Below are 19,645 nucleotides of genomic sequence, written 5' to 3' on the forward strand. Positions count from 1 at the left end.
CTCCAGTCTCAGCACGGTCGTCGATAGAAGGTTGCCGACGTGAACTCGCCGCCGCGGTCCGTCCTCAGCACGTGGAGCTTGTGTCCACTCTCGACTTCTGCAGCCGCTTGGAACTTCATGATGGCGTGAGCAGCTTCGTCCTTGGACCTGAGCAGGTGGACCCACATGTATCGACTGTGATCGTCGATCAGGACCAGGATGTAGCGACGCCCTCCCGGCGTCGGTGGCGTGATTGGGCCACACAGGTCACCGTGCACGAGGTCGAGCTGCGCCTCCGCGCGGTACTTGGCCTGCTGGGAGAACGGACGCCGCCGCTGCTTCCCCGCGAGGCAGGCCTCGCACAGCTCCTCTTCGTGCTCGATGTGAGGAGGCCGCGCACGAGCTCCCCCTTCGCCATTTTCTCGCGGTCCATCAAAGTGCAGGTGTCCGAGCCGGGCGTGCCATCGCCGAGGCGTCGGAGACGTGCCCCACCGCGAGACAGACGGGGTGGACGGGGGTGAAGTTGAACTTATACGAGCGATTTGGTGAGCGCTTTACCTCCATCACCAGGCGATTGTGGTGATCACGGACGGTGAGAAGTCCACGACGTATGCGGACGTCGTACCAGCTTTCGTCAAGCTGGCCCAAGCTCACGACGCTGCTCCTGAGCGCGGGGATGAAGAAGACGTCAGTGAAGGCGCGATGTCCTCCCTTGTCGACGGTGAACACGACGGTCCCTCGCCCATGGATGTCAACCACGGATCCGTCCGCGAAGCGCACCTTGCCCGCGACGGATCGGTCGAGGACTGCGAAGGCATCGGCAGCGCCGGTCATGTGGTTCGTGGCACCCGTGTCCAGGAACCAGCCTTGGCCTCCGCCGTCCAGGGTAGGCGTGACGATCGCCTTCTCTTCGTTGAGGAAGATCTGGCCGCCGATGTGGGAGACAATGCCGCTCTCCTGAGCGGGCTCACCGACCTCCTCGACGGAGGCCATCATCAGCCCCGGGCCCTCATCTTCTTCAGCTTGCACGAGGTTCGCGGCGCCTCGTGCTTTGGACGCCTTTGCCGCCGCGTCCTCTCGCTTCTTGCGACACTCACGTGCCCGGTGCCCTTTCTTGCCGCGGTAGCGGCGGTGCTCCCTATCCACGACGCCCGAATCGTGCTGTTGTTGGCGACGTGGGTGCGGGCGTGCCGGCCTTCTTCTTCCCGCGATCATCGCCCCTTCCGTTGGAGCCACCGCCGCGAGGCTGGCGCTTGCGGGCCTCCCACTGCTCCTCAGTGAGAAGGAGCTGGCCACCGGCGGCGCTGCTCCCAGGTGCTCCGTCCATGCGCTCCTCGATCGCGCGTAGATGTCTCGTCACCTCCTCGACGGTAAGCGTGGCCGGGTCGAGGAGGGTCTCCATGGAGAACGCGATCTGCGGAACCGAGAAGGCACGACGGAGAGGAACTTGCGGACGATCTTCTCTTCGTTGACGGTGTCGCCCAGCGATCGCAGAGCGGCCGCGAGGTTGGAGATGCGGAGGGTGAAGTCCTGGACATTCTCCCCGTCCTTGAACGCCACGGTCTCGAACTCCGTTCGCAGACGCCGAAGCCGTCCATCTCGAACCCGATCGGGCCCCTGGTACTGGACCTTGATGGCCTGCCACGCTGCCTTGGACGATCCCTTGCCGATCAGCATGCAGTGCATGTCTTTCGGCGTGGATCGCAGGAGCGCCGCCAAAGTCTTCATGTCGTCGACGCGCGCGACGTGGTCGTCCTCGATCGCGTCCCAGAGCGACGCGGCTCGGAGATTCACCTCCATGACCATCGCCCAGGTCGTGTACTCACCTCGTGTGAGCATCGGGAAGTGGAGGTTCGCGGTGGAGCCACCGCCGGACTCTCGCACCACAACCTCACCGCCGCCGCGCCGTGCTGAGCTCCTGCCGCGGCTCTGCGAGCGCCGTCGCGGAGCGGGCGGGGGAGTGCGCGACTCGTGGGGAGATCTACTCCCGCTTGACATGGTCGCAGAATCGAAACGCTCTGATACCAAGTGTTTCCCTAAACCCCTAACTCGATCGGAGAGGGATTGGAGAGGATGAACTCAGGAACACGCGTGGTTTTGTGCTGCGCTCAACTGCAGCTTTTCTGTTCTTCTTCCTTTTATTCAATCGAAAGGGAAAACATATCGAGCAACGTGCTCCACTACCGATCGTGTCCATCCCCACGATCCGAGCTTCGTGCCCAACGATCTAGACTGAGTCATGGCTGCCGCACAAGTCGCAACAACCAGCTCGTAATTAACAGAAAACGAAATACTGCTAACTATCTCTAACTGACGAAACTGACGAAACTGACAGCGGTGTCAAGACGGACACATGTCTAAAATGGCAGATGATCAGAGGGAGCGAGGGTTTAAGCAACACAGGCCACCTCGTATTCATGAGAAACCTCGGCCGCGTCCTTGCGCTCGCCCGGTGATGACGCTCTAGTATATCATCAATTCGTTGGGACTACAAGCGTAGAGTGTCGTAGCAAGCGTAGTTTTCCCCACAAGGGTGACTCGAGGATTTATATCGAACTCTCAGGGAATTGGCTTAGAGTTATCTCTTCTTCCAGCAATCCAACAAATCAAAGTTTTGCCTTGTGTTCCCAGCTCGACCATGTGGTTGTCAAGCACAAGGTTTTGTATTAGTAATTATAGATAAAAGAGAAACTGAAAGTAGAATAAGGTAAACAAACTAAGTAGACTAGATAAAAACAGTGAAGGGATAATTGTTTTTTGGGTGTTGTGTGTTTAAGTAAAAAAAAAGTACTTGCATCAAATGTAAAATATGATAAAAGTGTTGGAAAGATGTTTCTTACGATTAAAATTTGGCCGGGGTTCATCGGTTCACTTGTCTACTCTATTTTTAAGTTGTAGTGGACACTAAGAATTCATCAATAACATAATATTGGTGACACTTCAATATGTGTTTGAGAAGCATTCATATAGGCATCACGTCCTAGAGATGATGCAATACATCTTTTTTATACTCCACAAGAAAAAGGGAAAACTCCAAGCAATATTGTATTAAGAATTAACAAAGCATAGCTTTAAGTATTTTGACATGGTGTTTGAATATCAAATATGCTACCTTGAGCAAACAAGATTATCACAATTGTCACATGATGAACATAGCACATGCATTCACTTTATCCCTAGTGAGGCGGCAAAGGAAAATGTATAAACCATAATAGATCATGAATTTGTTGTCACTATTCAATCACTACAACCATGCTACTCCATCCAATACACAATTCTCCCCACAAATGTTCTTGCATACAAGTTGGACCAGAAGAAGCACTTAAGAATGGGGTCCGATAAGCATCTATCAATACATCTTACACATAATAGATTCTTATCTCATATATCACTATCATAGAATAAAGATCCACCACATAGGAATTACATATATGAACATAATCATGTTGAGCAGCTCATATGGTACTAAGATCTATGAAGAACAAGAGAGAAATAGATCAAGCTACTGTCACAAACCCATAGTCCAGAGGTGGACTACTCCCCCTTCATCATGGTGATGATGTAGAAGACGTTGGAGAAGGTGGAGATCCCTCCGGCGGTGGCTCCGATGGAGTCCCCCCCCCTATAATCTTCGCTGGTTCAGCCTCTGTTTAGTGTTTCAGTGTTTTGTGGCGTTCTGCTCGAGTAAACCCTGGGGCGTATATAGGGGGTTTTAGGTCAAACAAAGTCGGTAGGTGAAACGGTTACTGGGCGCGCCACCTGCCCTCTTTTGGGCTTCCCGATCCTTCTCGTGAGGTCCAACCGCTCTAGATGGTTCTCTTGATTGCAGCTGTTAGATGGAAAGTGTAGGGTGGATGGGAGGTCATGGCACACCGTGCCATGCTGTTTTAATGTCACCGAATCCCTATCCGAGCTCTGCGGTAGGGAGGCGTGGTGGAGAAAAGAGATGGGGATGTGCTCGATCATTTTTTTTTACTTGGAGCCGGTCCAGCAGGAGGAACACCATAGGGCCCACGCGACAGTCAGAATGCTCTCACAAACGCTGCAGGTAGGCCCACAGAACGGCACAAGGCCTGAGAAAGCAGCGTTTGCAACAAGATTACATATCTATACCTATACCTAATAATAAAGGAGCTAAGGTTTCTGCCAAAATTTTGGTCCAACTTTTTAATGAACCGTTTTACCCTTCCACCAAACTACATAATACTGCACAATTGCCACCCGTACCGATTCGTTTTTTTCTTCTGTCCACCTACCGACATGGCGACATGCTTCGCTGGCTTCCTTCTGTTCGCTGTTCTCCCGTTATGGGCCGCTAGACCAGGCCGCAAGTAGATGGAGGTTACTTTTATCTTTACCGGTATGTATACATCAGCAAATAGAAAGACACATTGACCAGCCTTGAAATAGTCCCACATCGCTGGCATATATTAACTCCCCACCAGTTTATATACCTAATTTTTTTAGATTAATCCGAGCCGAGAACAACAAGCATCAGCAAATATTATGGTGGCCATGAGGAAGCTACGGATGCCGAATTTGTGACATGTGGGAGCGGATTAAACGAGGAAGCTCACGCTGGTGGCATGAGGAAGCTAAGGATCAGCCGAATTTGGGAAAGGAGGTGCCTTTGGAGCCGGATGAATTCCGGTCCGGATATCCCGGCGCCTAGTCCGCTGGCGGCTAGGTGCTGGGTCGGCAAGTCCTTGAGGAGGGTCTCCTTTTATTTTTGAGTAAAGTCTAAAATAAACCTTAAACTTGTATAGGGTGTTAGAATCAAACCATGAACCCTAATCCCGGAAATTAGCACCCTAAACTCCTATTTCCAGCCTAAAATGGCATTTTGGTTGTTACCAAACGGCGGGATTGGTTCTTCGTCTCAACTCGCTCAATGACATTCCTGACCCATATGTCATGTCTATTTTCTTCATGACTTCATCTTCTTTCCGGGTCTTCTTTCTCTTGATCTCTGGTCTCTCTCTCTTTAATCCCATCCAGACTTCCAGAGTAGAGATGCACACGTTCTGAACCAAGCACTAGTGCTTCGGACGAGTCCTTTTTTATCGGTTCTTGATGCTCACTAGCAATCAATTGACTAGATACTAGATATCGTAGTTAGCTTCATGCCCTTCGAGCAGTTTGCTGCACGTACGTTTTTTTTCTCGGCCGAAAGTATTTCACTGAGCTAGGTTCGTGAGTGTTGATTCCGGCCCCTCCGCCTCGGCCGACGTCGGATCGCTGTCCACACCGCGCGGCAGCGACGTGAACCACTCCACCAGGAACATGTTGGGGGCGTGCACCTCGTCAGCAGCTGCATGACCCAAAGTTGCTGAGTAGGCACGAGAACCGCAGCGAGACTTTGCATCCAACACCGGCGGCGCTGAATAGAAAGGCGAACGCAGTGACGGTGGCCGTGAGCTCCCATGTGTTGGCCTGGATGTGAAGACGGCGCCCGTTCCAGCAGCGGACGGCACATGCAGTTGCCGTCCTGTAGTCAGTGCCCGCGTTCCAGCAGCGAGCGAAGCACGCAGTAGCCGTCCTGCAGTCAATGCCCGAGCTCCTGGAGCACGTCGGGGTCGCCGAGCGGTCTCCCGTCGTCTTTGGTGCCGCTGTTGCCATTGAAGTGGAAGGCGGCAACCGAGTACAACGCCTCAGTGGCCACCAACAACAGTCTTGTGGGTGCCTGTGTTGTACTGCTGTCCTCGCTAAAATGCTCAGCTATGGAGAGGAAGGGCAGATTAGCATTTGAGATTTGTCAAGTCACCAACAACAGCGTTGACCTTGCCATGTCAGCAATTCCCGGTGGAAACGAGTGTGTCACAAATAATGACCGGGAACTATGAGTTCAGGGTGCTGACTTCCGGGATTAGGAGTTCAGGGTTCAATTCAGACACCCACTATAAGCTCGAGGTTTATTACAGACTTTACTCTTTATTTTTTTCCATGAAACATTTTCAATTTAAGTACTATTCAATTTAGACCGAATGAATATTATGGATTTTTTTGTGGTGGTGCCCGCGTGGCTTGCTGGTTGGCATGGAACCGGTACCGTGGGACTCGATGGGATCCTGGTGAGGGTCAAATGCACCTGGATCCAGCGACATCGGTTATTTCCCTCTTCTCTTTGAACAAAGTTGCCTTCTTTCTCTTGGATTGATTTGAGGACTGGTTCTGCATTATGTGCAACCGAGTATATCTGAGCATAACATTTTAATGGACCATCAGAGTAGTGAATTCCCGCTAAAACATGTGGTTTAAGTTTATTATCTGTTTGTGAGTTGCCTAAAATTTTCTACAATTTCAGTTGTAAACAATGGGTAAACATCTCCATGTGCATATAACTCACGGACAAAAAAATATACTGATATTTTAGTAAACTCCAAACTACCTATATTACAATGTTGGGTTACTTAGATTTTATGAAATATATGAAGACTAGTTAAAAAGCAATTTGGGTTACCGAGATTTATAAGAAGAATGTTAGACTATTTAAATTAATAGAAACATAGTCTTAAATATTCTCGATAGTAGTTGCGTTTATGTAATATTAAAGGAGTTAAAATTTCTATCAAAAAAATTCATTCACCACTTTTTTTAAACCGTTTTGCCCTTCCACCAAATTACATTATATTGCAAACTGCCACCGTATTGGTTCCTTCTTTCTATTTCTCCCCTCCCCAAGTGATTTCCAGGCTCCTTTTCCAGGCTCGAGCCGCGGTGCCTGCCGCCCTTCGGCACCAGGAGGAAATAGCGAGCAGCTACCTCCTGCCCTCTAGGCTCGAGGCCCGATTTGGCTGTTCCGTAGTGTGAGCTTGGTTTCGGCCAAATTCTCCAACACCGGCACGAATCAAATAGTTGGGGGTGAGCTTGGTTCCGGCCAAATTCACCATCACCGGCACTGAACAAATTGTAGTTGAAATTATCACTCCCAGTGCAACGCACGGTCACGTGTCCTAGTTGTAAATAATGTCCGATCTGACTATGTATCCATTGAAATTAAATTGAGAACAAGCAAGTGCGTCTATGCTTGCCCTATGCCAGAGCGTTCCACGATAGCGCCGTGGCGCGAGCGGGCTGGGCATGGAAAGAAAAGAAAACGCCCCGCGCAGAAAAGAAAAGAAAGGCACCTTTTCCATTAGGTCACGCACACACGTCTCCCACCCGTGCTTCCCCAACCCTCGTTCCCAATTCCCAACAGCTGGGCGCAGGTGGCGGCCGGTGGTGGAGGTCGGAGGAGAAGGAGTTGGGTCCTGCTCGTAGGCGGATGAGGGGGCAGGCGGCAGCGGTGGAGGTCGGAGCAGAAGGGATCTGGGAGGCGCTGGTGAACCGAGGTAGGGAAAGTCGGCGGTGGAGATCAGAAGAGATGGGGGAAGGCCGTGGTGGAGATGTGTGGTGAGCGGCGACCGCCGACGGATATGGGCGCAAGCAGTGGTGGAGAGATGCAAGGAGGGCGGCGCTGGATCGGGGAGGCTGTGGAGTAGGGAGGCAGCAATGGTGAGGAGTTGGGATGAGAGCGGCGGGGGTGGAGGCGCGTGGAGAAGACGCGAAAAAATTGGAAATTGTTTTACGGCTCCACCCCTTTCTTCGCTTGCCGGCGTTGTCATAGCGAGCAGAAGGCATGACAAGAAGATTTGGTCCGCCCCTTCACCTGCCATCGATCTGCAATGATTTCTAAGTAATTCAAGGTATATGTTTTAGTGTCTACCAATCCTTGCTCTAGCACTTTCAGCTGGTGCAGCACCCCAGTGGAGCACCTGGAGTATCAGAGCAGTAAATGATTCTTTTGGTACTAAATTGGGCGAGATTGTAAGTACTTTATAGTTTATAACATCCGGGTTGGAGTCCTAATCACATTTTCTAGGAGAGAGGTACACCAATGAATAGTAGGTGGCATTACAAAACATTGTTACCTACAAAACATTATAGTTTATAATATCCAACCGTCTATACATATAAAATGCAGTGAATTGGAGCTTGAAATGCTTAGCAGGTATGAATTTTTTTTCTCTTCATTTGCTTAGTGTTTTTTCCTTCCCGATGTTTGTTTTGGGTTCAGAAATGAAGGATGCCATGCTTTTTTTTAATCTTAAGCTAACGGCATGAGCATAATGATCGAGAATGCATGAAATTCATTTATTTGAGTGGCCTGGAGAGAGAACGGCAACATATATAATGCTTTTTCGCCTCCTACCCAGTCTGCTGCGACGACCTAAAGGATTGAGGTGAGGAGAAAAATCTTGGTGAGCTGTGAGAGTAGGGTGTTGAGACTGGCAACCTTGCCTTTTCCACACCATCCCCAGGTATAGTGGTTCCGTACCAACACATTTTTTCTCTTCTATTGGGTTGTATCATAAATCAGCATTGTAACCTAGGATACACACTGATACATGTCGCGATCCGTAATTTTACTATTTTCTTCTCCGATTTGTTTTCATGGCAGGATGCACGCCCACAACGCAGCTTGGATTATTAAGGTGTGTGCCCCACTCCCATGCGTTTTTCTTTATTCTTTATGTTATTCATAATGTATTTTTGGTTTTATTAGTTCATGTTGTACTAAAGGCCTGTCATCTATCATGCTAATGAACAGGATAGATATTGCTGCCTCGTGATGGTTAATTACAAGAACAATGGTAAATATGATGCACCTGTTTTTGCTAATAATAGTGATTGTAGATGCCACCCTTTTCTTGGTATCAGTAATTTATAGTTGCATGTTTTTTGTTGCTATTGTAAATTCTGGGTTGTGATATCTTTGTCGCATGAAGATATTAGGAAATTCTGAAGCACCCTTCTCTTTTGCCTTTGCAATAGTATGTTGGAGGCTCACAAGGAAAGAGGCTGGAGCGACGATGCAGGCGCGGCTGTCCAAGGAACATATTTGCTTGCTAGCATTCGTAAATTTTGATGGGTATATTAGGTTGCGCTTAGATCTGGATGTACTAATTTAGCTCATTTTTTCGTTGTGTATACTGGCTTCATACTGTTGTATGGATATGAAACTATTTTCTCTTCTGTTATCTGATATGAAAATCTCCCCTTGATATGTAGGTTTACTGGAGTACTATTTTACATTTTGTGCTCATTCTGATCCAACCAAACTGACCTGAGGGATTTGAGGTTGTCATTCGTGTCAGGCAAGTGTGTGTCTTTATCTATGGCAAATCACAAACAACCGAATTGTATAAATAGAGTCCTATCTAATTAACTTATTCTTCACGTCACTCAAGGCCACTATTATTTATTTTGGCCGCAATAAGGCTTTCATAATTTCCCCTCTATTATTTATTTGCACTGTCTAATTTTTTCTCTACAAAGAGTTTAATTGTTGGTTCTTATGTACGGAAGTTGATTTGAATTTGGTATAATGGTTTTGCCAGATGTATTCTTCATACTAAAAATATTTCTTTCAATTTGTATTGTTGACATTCGCCCACATATTGCTTTTCATTTTAGGTTGTCAGTGCTATACGCTCCACCGTTACAGTTTACATTACAGGAGTGAAGTATTTAATTGGTTTGCATTTTCCCTCAGATATTCTTTTACTCTCAGCCTTTCCTATATTGCTCCTAAACATTCTGTTCTTACTGTACTATATGGCTACTCTAATTGTAAGAGATGCATCCTTACTGAATTATTTTATGTTTGTTCTCATAATAGATTTATGTAGCTTCTTATGCATAGGAAAAACAGAGAATCCATTTCTTCAAATATGAGGTTGTTGTCTAGGCCCGGGCCTTGGTTTTCTGGATTATGAAAAGGAATATACTCAGTTCAGCTATTACCAAGCCATAGGTGTGAATGCTTTGTTATGAAATGAAAAGTGCACGCCTTTTGTCGTGAGCTGAAATCCTATATGGGTTGTGATTTTTTGTTCTGTACATTGGAGAAAGCAATGGTGTATGTTTGAGATAAAACATTGGGGATGAAAGGGATTAGTTCTACTAGGGACATAATTATTGAAACATATCTGCATGTATTCTATTTTTGTGGGTCTGACTAATATTAGGATCTTACTTTTCATTCCATTTCTATAGAATCTCAGGTTGATATTGGGATCATTAGAAAACAGATGGAGCAAGAGGATCAGCGAGTTGCCAAGTATTCCATCGAGTCGAAGAGATCCTTGCTAGGATTCCATGCATTACCAAGTGAGTCTAGGAGACGTTCATGAAACTGGATTTTTTTTTCTAGCTTTGTGATCTTTCCCAGGCTTGGCCTCAAGTATTTTCTTGCAGTACAGAAAAGTATGGTGATGTGTTTTTGGACTTATACTAACTGATTGGAGAAAATATTAATTGAAATTAGCTAATGTCATGCTCATTTTTTCATGGTTATTTCATAATATTGATGGAGAAAAATAAAGCATTATTCATAAGTACTTAAGTAGTAGAGAACCTTGATGGGTCCTGGAGGAACCCAATAATAGTTGTCTGAATTGGGCATGAATTTATCAGGAATATTTATTTGAAAATCGGTATTTATGAATTGCTCCAAATCAGCAAAACAGAAGAATCCATACCTCATCTTAGGGTAACTACATGCCATGTCTTCTCTTGCCATACATGATGTATCGATCGACATACCCTGATCGACATACCCTGTCCAGGTAGTACTAAGCCTGACTTCAACTGTTCCTGGTTCATGCTTGCAAATTCCCAAGGTTGAATCGATGGCCTTGGGTGTTCTGCCGGCTCCACCCATCGATGCAGAGGTGCTGACAGCACACCCAGCATCAATAGATCCTGCAGAAGTACCATCATCCTCCCACAATTTGGCATGTTCATTCCTTGTATATACTTTACACGTTCCTTTGTCTTTTCGTGAGTGTTTGTTGTCTTGGTTGTTACTTTTATACAAGGATTTACTTAGGAAGTGACCACATATTCCCCATTCCCACATTTTAGGCTTTCAGTTACTGTCTAACTATGTTGATCCTAAAATATGTTCTCAGTGCGTGTGTTAGTGTCATGTTTAGATATGTAGGGGCAGTCAATTTTGCTGGTAGTTTGGTTTTCATCGTAGCTTCATAGCTTTTACTCTTGCAGCTACATTAGGTACTTAATTTCAGTGCCTATTTTGTGATCCAGAAAATAATATCACACCTACCGATTAATGTCTGATGTATATGTGCTCCAGGCCAGGCGCTTCGTCCGACATTTTCGTTGGCACAACTACTCTGCCCAACTCTCGAGGATCTTACTGACATATTATCATGGACCAGAAGGTATACTTCTATTTTATCATCTTAATGGTCTTCATCTAAATTTACAAGTCAGTTGTCTTGCGAAGTGCATTTATTTTCTATATTCTGTGTGCACCACAGTTTAGTAAATCACATCTTTCTGTTTATATTACTACCGGAATTTGCATACTCGAAATACAATGCTGGTTAATCTTGATCAGTTGTCTCGGTGCAAAGCTGGCCAGAGATATGGTTCATTGATGGCAGTTTTATCTGATGACATTCTTGTTCTTCGTACCAAATACTGATGGAGGTAACACTGAATAAACACACCATGTTTTATAATATAATTTATGTCCAATGATAACAAGAGATTATTGGCAAACAAATATATGCTGCATAGTACCGTCGGTTTGATTATGACATAAATTGGTATCTGAAACACATTCTAGAGAAGTTTGTCTGATGTCTTTTGCATGTAACTAATCCCAGCCATTTTCCGTGGTTCTTGTCTAGTGGTGCAATATATTAGTATATCTCTCCTTCATTGATTTTTTTCTACATACTTATACTCTTATGTAATTTCCAGTGGAGGCACTTTTGATATCAGGTGGTCTCGTCCTTTACTTTAGTGATATGCTGGCTGGTAATCTTTAAGAGGTGTGATTTATTCCTAACTGTATGTTATCCATAAGACGAGAAAATCTCATATTTTTTTCCTTTTACCGTAATTGCGTGGTTGATGGAGTTCCTTGCATCATGAGAATGACTTATTAGTACACCTGTATCTTTCAGCGAAATAGGGACGATTTTCTGGGTAGAGTTACTCTTAATTGAACGTCTGGCTTGAGCTTTATAGTGTGTTTTAACCTTTTAGGAAACTGAGCTTGTCGGAGGTGTAGGCCTACACCCCATCCACCACTTAGGTTTGAGTCCTCTTTAACTCAAATTTTGGGAACATAAAAGGGTTCCCGATAAAAGGGTGTCGAGCTTATACTGCAGAGGCTTCCTCTGAAACCGAAACTGGCATTCAGAGGCTTTATTTGAAACATTTTTCACTATGCACATTGCATTCTGTGAATATGTGTTTGCATTTGCAGTTATTGATATTTATTTATGCTTCCAAAAAGTATTCCTCAGAGTATTGTGAGTTCCTTTGTGTTTGGTCCATGAGAAGAAATTCTATTTGTTGAAGCTAGGTTGGTGCGTATTTAATGGATAATGTTGATGTGAGTAAGTCGGCTATTGTGCTAGACTGCTAGGTTGATGTGGGTTTTGTGCTAATTCAGGTCTTGCGGGGTGGTGTGCTTCATGTGGTTTCCACTCTGCCTTCGCTTCTTACTTCTTTGAATGGGATGGGAATGGTGCATTGCAGGAGACTTGGCCTCAAATCAAAAGGTATGTTGTCAGTCTGTCCTGCATCTTAGGATGTGAAAGTTTGCCTTCTTACTTCCCCTATCCCCTTTCGTAGATTTTCTCATCCAAATGTGCTGTTGAAAATGATTCAATTTGGGCTTGCTGCCTCACCAGGCTACAACTACTCATTCTAAACGGGGACATAAAAATGCATGCTGTGAAGGCATGGGTTTCACTGACTGAAGAAATCAGCAAATCAAATATTGATGGAGCTTACACAAATGGAAATTTTCATGGTGGATGGGTTCTCATCACAAGAGAGACTTTCATATCCGGATGCCTTTTCTGTAGAACTGAGAACGGCTGAGGAAGCAATTAACCTGGCATTCGTCCCGGGAATAATTCGCGTGGTGGAAACAGATGTGCTGCTTGTCCATCAGGCATTGAACAATACTCAGATGGATTCCTCTTTGTTGGCCCAGGTAATTGAAGACCAGAACTTTTGGTGCAAGACGTGATTTTCTGACTGCACTATTAGCAATGTGTAGATGCTCTGCTAACCAGGCAGCTTATGGCCTGGCAAATTTGAGCGCTAACTGTAATTTGAATGAAACCATGTAATGGGAGTATGAATTAGCAGCAGCTATTGCTGGGATTATAATGGGCGAGTTTGCCTAGATCGTTGAGTAATAGAGTGATTGCTTAGGTTCAAAAGAATAAAAGGTAGAACAGAACCTACTATGTGATGAAATCGAGCTATACTTATCACGATAGGATGGCATCGTGCATGCCAAATATTGGGCAGCAGAAGACCGGTTAGGAGGCGCCCCAAGGGGCGCCCCAACCACTAGTTCGTATAAAAGTGTATTGCATCCTCTAAAATCATTCTGATATATCACATCTCGCACTCAAAACGTGTTTTAGTGTATACCTTTTTTCGTTGCGATAAATCCACCGATCTAGGTAATCATTGAGTAGTACAAAGAATTTTAAAAGTAAAATAAATTACAAATAGATTCTTGGATCACCTAGCGCATCGCTCCTCCCACACTGGATTCGGGCAAATCTTGTCGTGCTAGAGTTGTTGTAGTCGAAAGGTGGAAATTCGTTGTGATGAGACCTCAAGAGATCGGAGCAGCAACCATCGCTAAAGATAAAAACCATGGGTCAGAAGACCTAGACTTGCAACCACACCAACTAATACCAACACGGACCGGATCATAGGAGATTCATAGAGAAGACAAATCCGCATGCCCTTTGTTGGCGCTAGGCGCATGGCCGGAACAGAGATAGGGCGCGGAGGACTTTATTCTAACTTCAGGATGTAGCCGTCATTTCACCATCCTTAAGAGGCCATGGTTTGTCGCACCTCCAAGGCTCCAAGTCCATCGGAGATGAGGCGGGCTAGCGGCATCACCGACGAGGTGGGGAGCCCTATATTGGTTTTTCTATATCGCCTCCTCTCTCTCTCTCTCATGTACGCTCTTACTGTATATAGGTGGTGGAAGACAATAGTTTAAGTGTGGTATCTTCAACTCGAATTGACTATTTATGAAGAAATGAGTCACGTCGAACCCTACGGCTAGTCAAGATGGTGAATAGAGTGATATAGACCGATCAGTTCATTACGACAGTAGTTGAGAAAATTAAAACCTTGTTAAAGGTTCTTCAAACTTGTATTACTCATGTTAAGAGATGTCAGAATGTTAGAGCATCTTCAGCCGTTTCCCCCAAAGCGACGCCCGAACGGCGTCAGATCGAGCGTTTGTGGGACGTGTTTTTTTCGTGCAGCGTTTGGAGGACGTTGCTCCCCAACCTCGTCTCCTAAACATGCCTCTAAAATTTTAAAATAATGCATCTGTTTTTTTGTATTTTATTTTAATAGATAGAAAAAATTTGTAGGTATGGTGAAGACTTCAAAAAATGTGAACTAATTTTCAAATCGTGCAACATAAACAAATTACATATAAAAACTTTGAAAAAATGAACATTTTTTTTTAACTACTTCTTGTTTGATGGTCCCGCCTCGTCGTCCTCACGGTGGCGCTTCCTGCTCGTCACCTCTTCCGAAGAGCCGGTGTCGCTCGACGCGTCGGAGGAACTTGTGTCTCCCTCGTCGTCGACGGTGCTCGCCGGATGCGCCTTCGCCTTCACCTTCGCTCGGGCCCTTGCCTCCTTCTTTGCCGCCGCTGCCTCCTCAGCCTCTTCCTCCTCCTCCTCCTCGTCGGCCTCCCAATCCTCCTCTTGCCTGTCCATCGGCGGGGAACTAAAGATGCTAGGCATTGCAACTCTTTCCCACCAATGGCGCCATCCTGGCGGCTTCCCCTCGCTGTCGGTGTCTGATGGCAAGGAGAGGAGAGATGAATGGCGCTGGCCGAAAACAACAAAAACGTAAATTTAAACTAGAGTTCATTAAACTTAGCCCTATTTTGGGCAATTTTTACACAAAAGAAAGCCCTATATGGGCTTTAAACTATTAAAAAAAAGAGGAAACCCTAGGCCAGGGTTTGGGATGCGGTGGCTGCCGGTGCGCCACCCTACTCCCAGTAGTACTCGTCGTCGTCGCTGTCGATGAGGACGACGCCCCCCGACGGCGACGCGTTGTTCCGGCTGGACACGACGGAGGGCGCCGGGGACTCCGGCAAGGGCGACCACTGCGCCCTTTCCCAGGCGTGCCAGCCGCGCGGCCTCCTTCTGGAGCTGCTCCGCCGCACCGGCCTGTAGCTCCGCCTCCTGCCGGAGCGCGGCCTAGTGCTCCTCCTCCGCCCGGAGCGCAGCCTGGCGCGTGGCCTCCTCCTGCCGGCGCGCTGATGTCTACGCACGCTTCTATACCTGTAGACAGTGTTGGGCCTCCAAGAGCAGAGGTTTGTAGAACAACATCAAGTTTCCCTTAAGTGAATCACCCAAGGTTTATCGAACTCAGGGAGGTAGAGGTCAAAGATATCCCTCTCAAGCAACCCTGCAATTAAGATACAAGAAGTCTCTTGTGTCCCCAACACACCTAATACACTTGTCAGATGTTTAGGTGTACTAGTTCGGCGAAGAGATAGTGAAATACAAGTAATATGGATGATTATAAGTAGTAATTGCAATCTGAAATAAAAAAATAGCAGCAAGCGAACATGTAGCAGAACTTGTTGGAAACGGTGTTTCAATGCTTAGAAACAAGGCCTAGGGATCATACTTTCACTAGTGGACACTCTCAACACCGATCACATAATTGAATAAATAAATGCTACTCTCAAACACTCTCTTGTTGGATAACAAACACCATTCATTGTGTAGGGCTGCAAAAGCACACCTCAAGCCGGAGTAAACAAGCTCCACAACGTCATAAAGGAATCACACACGATGCGCACACTGTCACCATCACACCATGGAGAGTGACTCCGGAGTTCATATTAAAGTAACCTCTAGAGTGCATAATAGACAAGAGTAACATCTACATATTCAACTAGATTACAAAGCTCATGATCACATAAAGATCACACCATGGGAGAGAGAGATGAACCACATAGCTACCGGTGGAGCCCTCAGCCGTGGGGGAGAACTACTCCATCCTCATCATGGGAGTCAGCAGCGGCGATGAAGATGGCGGTGGTGTCGATGGAGATGGATTCCGGGGGCACTTCCCCGTCCCGGCGGCGTGCCGGAACAGAGACTTCTGTCCCCCGAACTTGGCTTCGCGATGGCGGCGGCTACGTAACTTTTCGTGGAATATGACTGATCGTTTTAGGGTTTTCGCATCTGGGAGAATATATAGGCAGAAGGGCGGCCTCGGAGGAGTCCCGAGGGGCCCACCCCACATGGCGGCGCGGCCAGGGGTGGGGCCGCGCCCCCTATGGTGTGGGAGCCCCTTGGCCCCCCTCTGGCCCTTCTCTGGCTCTCTGGGTCCGTCTCGGAAAAATATCGACTTCTGTCTTCGTGGGGTCCAATTCCGAGAATATCTCCTGTGTAGAATTTCTGAAACCAAAAACAACAGAAAACAGGAACTGGCCCTTCGGCATCTTGTTAATAGGTTAGTCCCGGAAAATGCATAAAAATGATATAAAGTATGAATAAAACATGTAGGTATTGTCATAAAACTAGCATGGAACATAAGAAATTATAGATACGTTGGAGACGTATCAAGCATCCCCAAGCTTAGTTCCTACTCGCCCTCAAGTAGGTAAACGATAAAAAGAAGGGATTTCTATTTTCGTGCCCCTGGTTCGTTAGTTGTACTCAGTTTTCCCCAGCCTCTTAACTTTTCCTCAGTTTTCCCCTCCCTCTAGTTTGAAACCCCTCGGAGAGGCTCGGACGGGAGGGTTGCCGTCTCGGTCGGAGGCCTTCCGTTACCGGTGACGGCTAGGGAGCCGCGGTGGTTTTGACTTGACCGTTGCTTTCGAAATGTGTTGACTATTGACTGGAAGAGCTGACCCAAAGCTTTCCCCTCCGCCCGAGACTGGAGGAGCTCACACACCGCCCCTCCGCCGCCACGCCATCCGGCCCACCTACCTTATGGCATCGTTCGCCGCCGAGCCGGCCCCGCCCCCACCACCACCCCCCGGCTCCGCCTCCACCAGATCTGGATCTACCCCTGTCCTCTTTGTAATTCCGTCTGGTGTGCCGACTATTCCCGCCAGCCGTGGAGAAGATTGGGAATCGGAGGGATCTAACGCATGGATTCCATCTGGGTAAGCATCGTCTGCCTATGTGAATTAACAGTAGGCCAGTTTTTGAGCGCCAATCGTTGTTGCTCAACTAACTCGCGTTGCTTTTCGAATAGGATGGATCCAGTGACTGGCTTTTCGGCTGGTGGTTAGGCTGGATTCTAGCTTTACGCGTGATTCTAAACGCTCGTAAGACCGGGTTTTACTTCCCTGCGGTGGTTGCAACCACCATCTCGTTAAGGGATTTCAAAGCTAACATCTACGATAAGTACACCTGGAGCTCTCTCGATGCAGTTCATTTTGAATATTTCAACAGCCTGGAGGGAAGATTTGTTCCACTAATTTCCGAAGACGATCTGGGAATTCTTTTTTGCTTTGAATGCTTCTTGCCGGTTCGGTAAAATTCGTATCCATGTGGACAGGGGCCAGGCATCATCCGGTGCCGAGGCATCATCGAGTGGTCGGGCATCATGTCTCTCTACCGTCGCTGCCTCTCGCTAATAGTGTGCGCCGTGGCGCTCCTTGTAGGTCCACAGCAAGGCACCATTTTTCCCCGATGCTAGTGGTAGCCGGATCGTTCGTACGGTCGATGTGGAGGACGATGCGGACATTGAGGATCGGTCTCCTCAAGATGATGAGGATGAGTTGATGTTTCCCGAATTGGTAGATCGATGCGATGAAGCGGACAATGGAGGATCAATACATGGAAGATATTGCCTTTGGTGCCGGATTTGATGACACCGATGATGAAGAGAACAATGAGAATGATGACAGACCTCGTTTTAGCCGATTACGAAGGTGAAGACTTGCCAACAATTGAGTGGAACAGGGAGAATCCCCAGCTTGTAGAAGGCACCGTGTTTCAAACGATGATGGACTGCCGTAATGCAATTACTACATATCACATTATCACTAAGAATAATTTTGAGGTTATTAAAAGTGAGCCAGGTAGGTTCACAATTAAATGCCCATACCTAAGGTGTAAGTTTAGGCTGCATGCATCCACAATGCGCAGAAGCAGCTTGGTTTCAGGTACTACACCAACCAGTTGTGTATTTAGATCACGGTGTAAATTTTTTTATCTATTACTGACATCCCTTATCATTATGTTTCAGATAAAGAAGAATAAGGAGATCCATAGGTGTCCACCTCTAGGGGGAGAGCCAGAGCTGAAAACAAAGCTAGCGAAGACTAGGTGGTTGGCAGATATAATCCTAGATTGGCTGAGAGAAAATCCTTCACTTGGTCCAACGACGACTCGTAAAAAAGGTGGTTGAGAAGTATAAAATGGAAGTACCTTACATGAGGATGTTCTATGCAAAGGAAATGGCTCTTGACAAGATCAATGGTCCATGGAATGAAAGCTTTCACTTGCTTTACACTTTCAAAGCTGAAGTGGAGACGGCTAGTCCAGACAGTGTTGTTGTAACACCCCATTTTTCAGAACCTGCACATTTTCAAATTAGTTAAAACTTTGAGACAACAAAAACTTTTGTTTAGCACTATTGGTTGAGTGTAGGATAGATTCTTGCTTAGATTAATTCAATGGTCTCTTTTGGCATGATATGTATGACGCCACAACATTAACTAATTGAGTACACCCCTTCTTAAAATGCTCAAAATGGAACCTGTAATTTATTTAGTACCACCTCTGGTGCACCTCACCCCTAAAAACCCTAACCCTAGCATGTGAGCATCACCTCTGGATAAGAGGGAACACTTCCCCTCTTCTCTACACCACCACCAGACCACCTAGGGTTACACCACCAACACCACCATCACTTTATTTTATTTTTCTCCCCAATTTTTCTCCTCATGTGCTCATGCACTTTGGCACATGCATATGGCATTGCCCCCTCTCTTTTCACCCCTGCCCCTGTTTCTCTTTCTCTCTCTCTTTTCTCTTTGGTTTTGGCCGAGAGACAAGGAGGGGAACTTCCCCTCTCTTTTTCCCTCATCTCTTCCCTCTCTTTTTCTTCTCTCGTTTGGGCCGTGGACGACACCACTCCTCTCTCTCTCGCCCCGGCCCAACCCTAGCCCGTGCTGCCCCCTCTCTTTTGGCCCAGGACAACCCCAGCACCCCCTCTCACTCGCGCGCCCAAAAACCCTAGCCGAGCGCACGCGCGCGCCACGCTGGCAGGGCGATGATGGCGTCGCCTCGCACGACGCGCCATCACCCTCGCCTGCCGTGCACCGCCTCGACTCCCTCCCCCTGCTGACCCACCAGGCCGACGTCACCGCGGGCCCAGCTGGTGACGCCAGCCCTTGGGCGCCCGTTGGCCGACGACGCCGCCCACTCCACTACCCTGCACCCTCTCCGCCTATAAAAACCCACCGAGAGGCACCCCTCTCCCTTCGGCTCCCCTCACACCACGCCGCAAGGCTGCCTCTCCCACTCCCCGGCCGCTGAGCAGCAGCCCGCGCCATTGCCGCGACGCGCCGAGGCGCTCACCACGGTCACCGCGAGGGTGA

At 47.3% G+C, this 19,645-nt stretch overlaps 1 protein-coding gene and 1 long non-coding RNA gene across 19 annotated transcripts; both read left to right on the top strand.

Annotated features, from left to right (window-relative positions):
* Nucleotides 1–7,023: 7,023 nt before the first annotated feature.
* On the top strand, nucleotides 7,024–9,122 carry LOC124702447. 3 transcript variants are annotated; one of them, XR_007002493.1, is made up of 6 exons: nucleotides 7,031–7,664; nucleotides 8,175–8,279; nucleotides 8,420–8,453; nucleotides 8,570–8,612; nucleotides 8,794–8,890; nucleotides 9,031–9,122. It is a non-coding gene; the product is annotated as an uncharacterized LOC124702447 (long non-coding RNA). The 3 variants fall into 3 exon arrangements; XR_007002494.1 differs by having other exon boundaries at nucleotides 7,024–8,279; nucleotides 8,794–8,899; nucleotides 9,031–9,117; XR_007002491.1 differs by having other exon boundaries at nucleotides 7,031–8,279.
* On the top strand, nucleotides 9,123–13,294 carry LOC124702446. 16 transcript variants are annotated; one of them, XR_007002481.1, is made up of 6 exons: nucleotides 9,123–10,131; nucleotides 10,590–11,207; nucleotides 11,387–11,478; nucleotides 11,755–11,825; nucleotides 12,455–12,563; nucleotides 12,696–13,294. XR_007002481.1 is itself a non-coding variant. In XM_047234585.1 (6 exons), the coding sequence occupies exons 2-6, from the start codon at nucleotides 10,120–10,122 to the stop codon at nucleotides 12,886–12,888; spliced, it is 570 nt and encodes a 189-aa protein (XP_047090541.1). In that variant the 5' UTR covers nucleotides 9,123–9,775; nucleotides 10,018–10,119; the 3' UTR covers nucleotides 12,889–13,294. The 16 variants fall into 16 exon arrangements, 4 of the variants coding, with proteins under 4 accessions (XP_047090541.1, XP_047090542.1, XP_047090544.1 ...); XR_007002483.1 differs by having other exon boundaries at nucleotides 11,403–11,478; XR_007002486.1 differs by having other exon boundaries at nucleotides 10,590–10,733; nucleotides 11,120–11,207; nucleotides 11,387–11,825.
* Nucleotides 13,295–19,645: the final 6,351 nt, after the last annotated feature.

The sequence above is a fragment of the Lolium rigidum genome, chromosome 3, assembly GCF_022539505.1.
Source record: "Lolium rigidum isolate FL_2022 chromosome 3, APGP_CSIRO_Lrig_0.1, whole genome shotgun sequence".
NCBI classification, from domain to species: Eukaryota; Viridiplantae; Streptophyta; class Magnoliopsida; order Poales; family Poaceae; genus Lolium; species Lolium rigidum.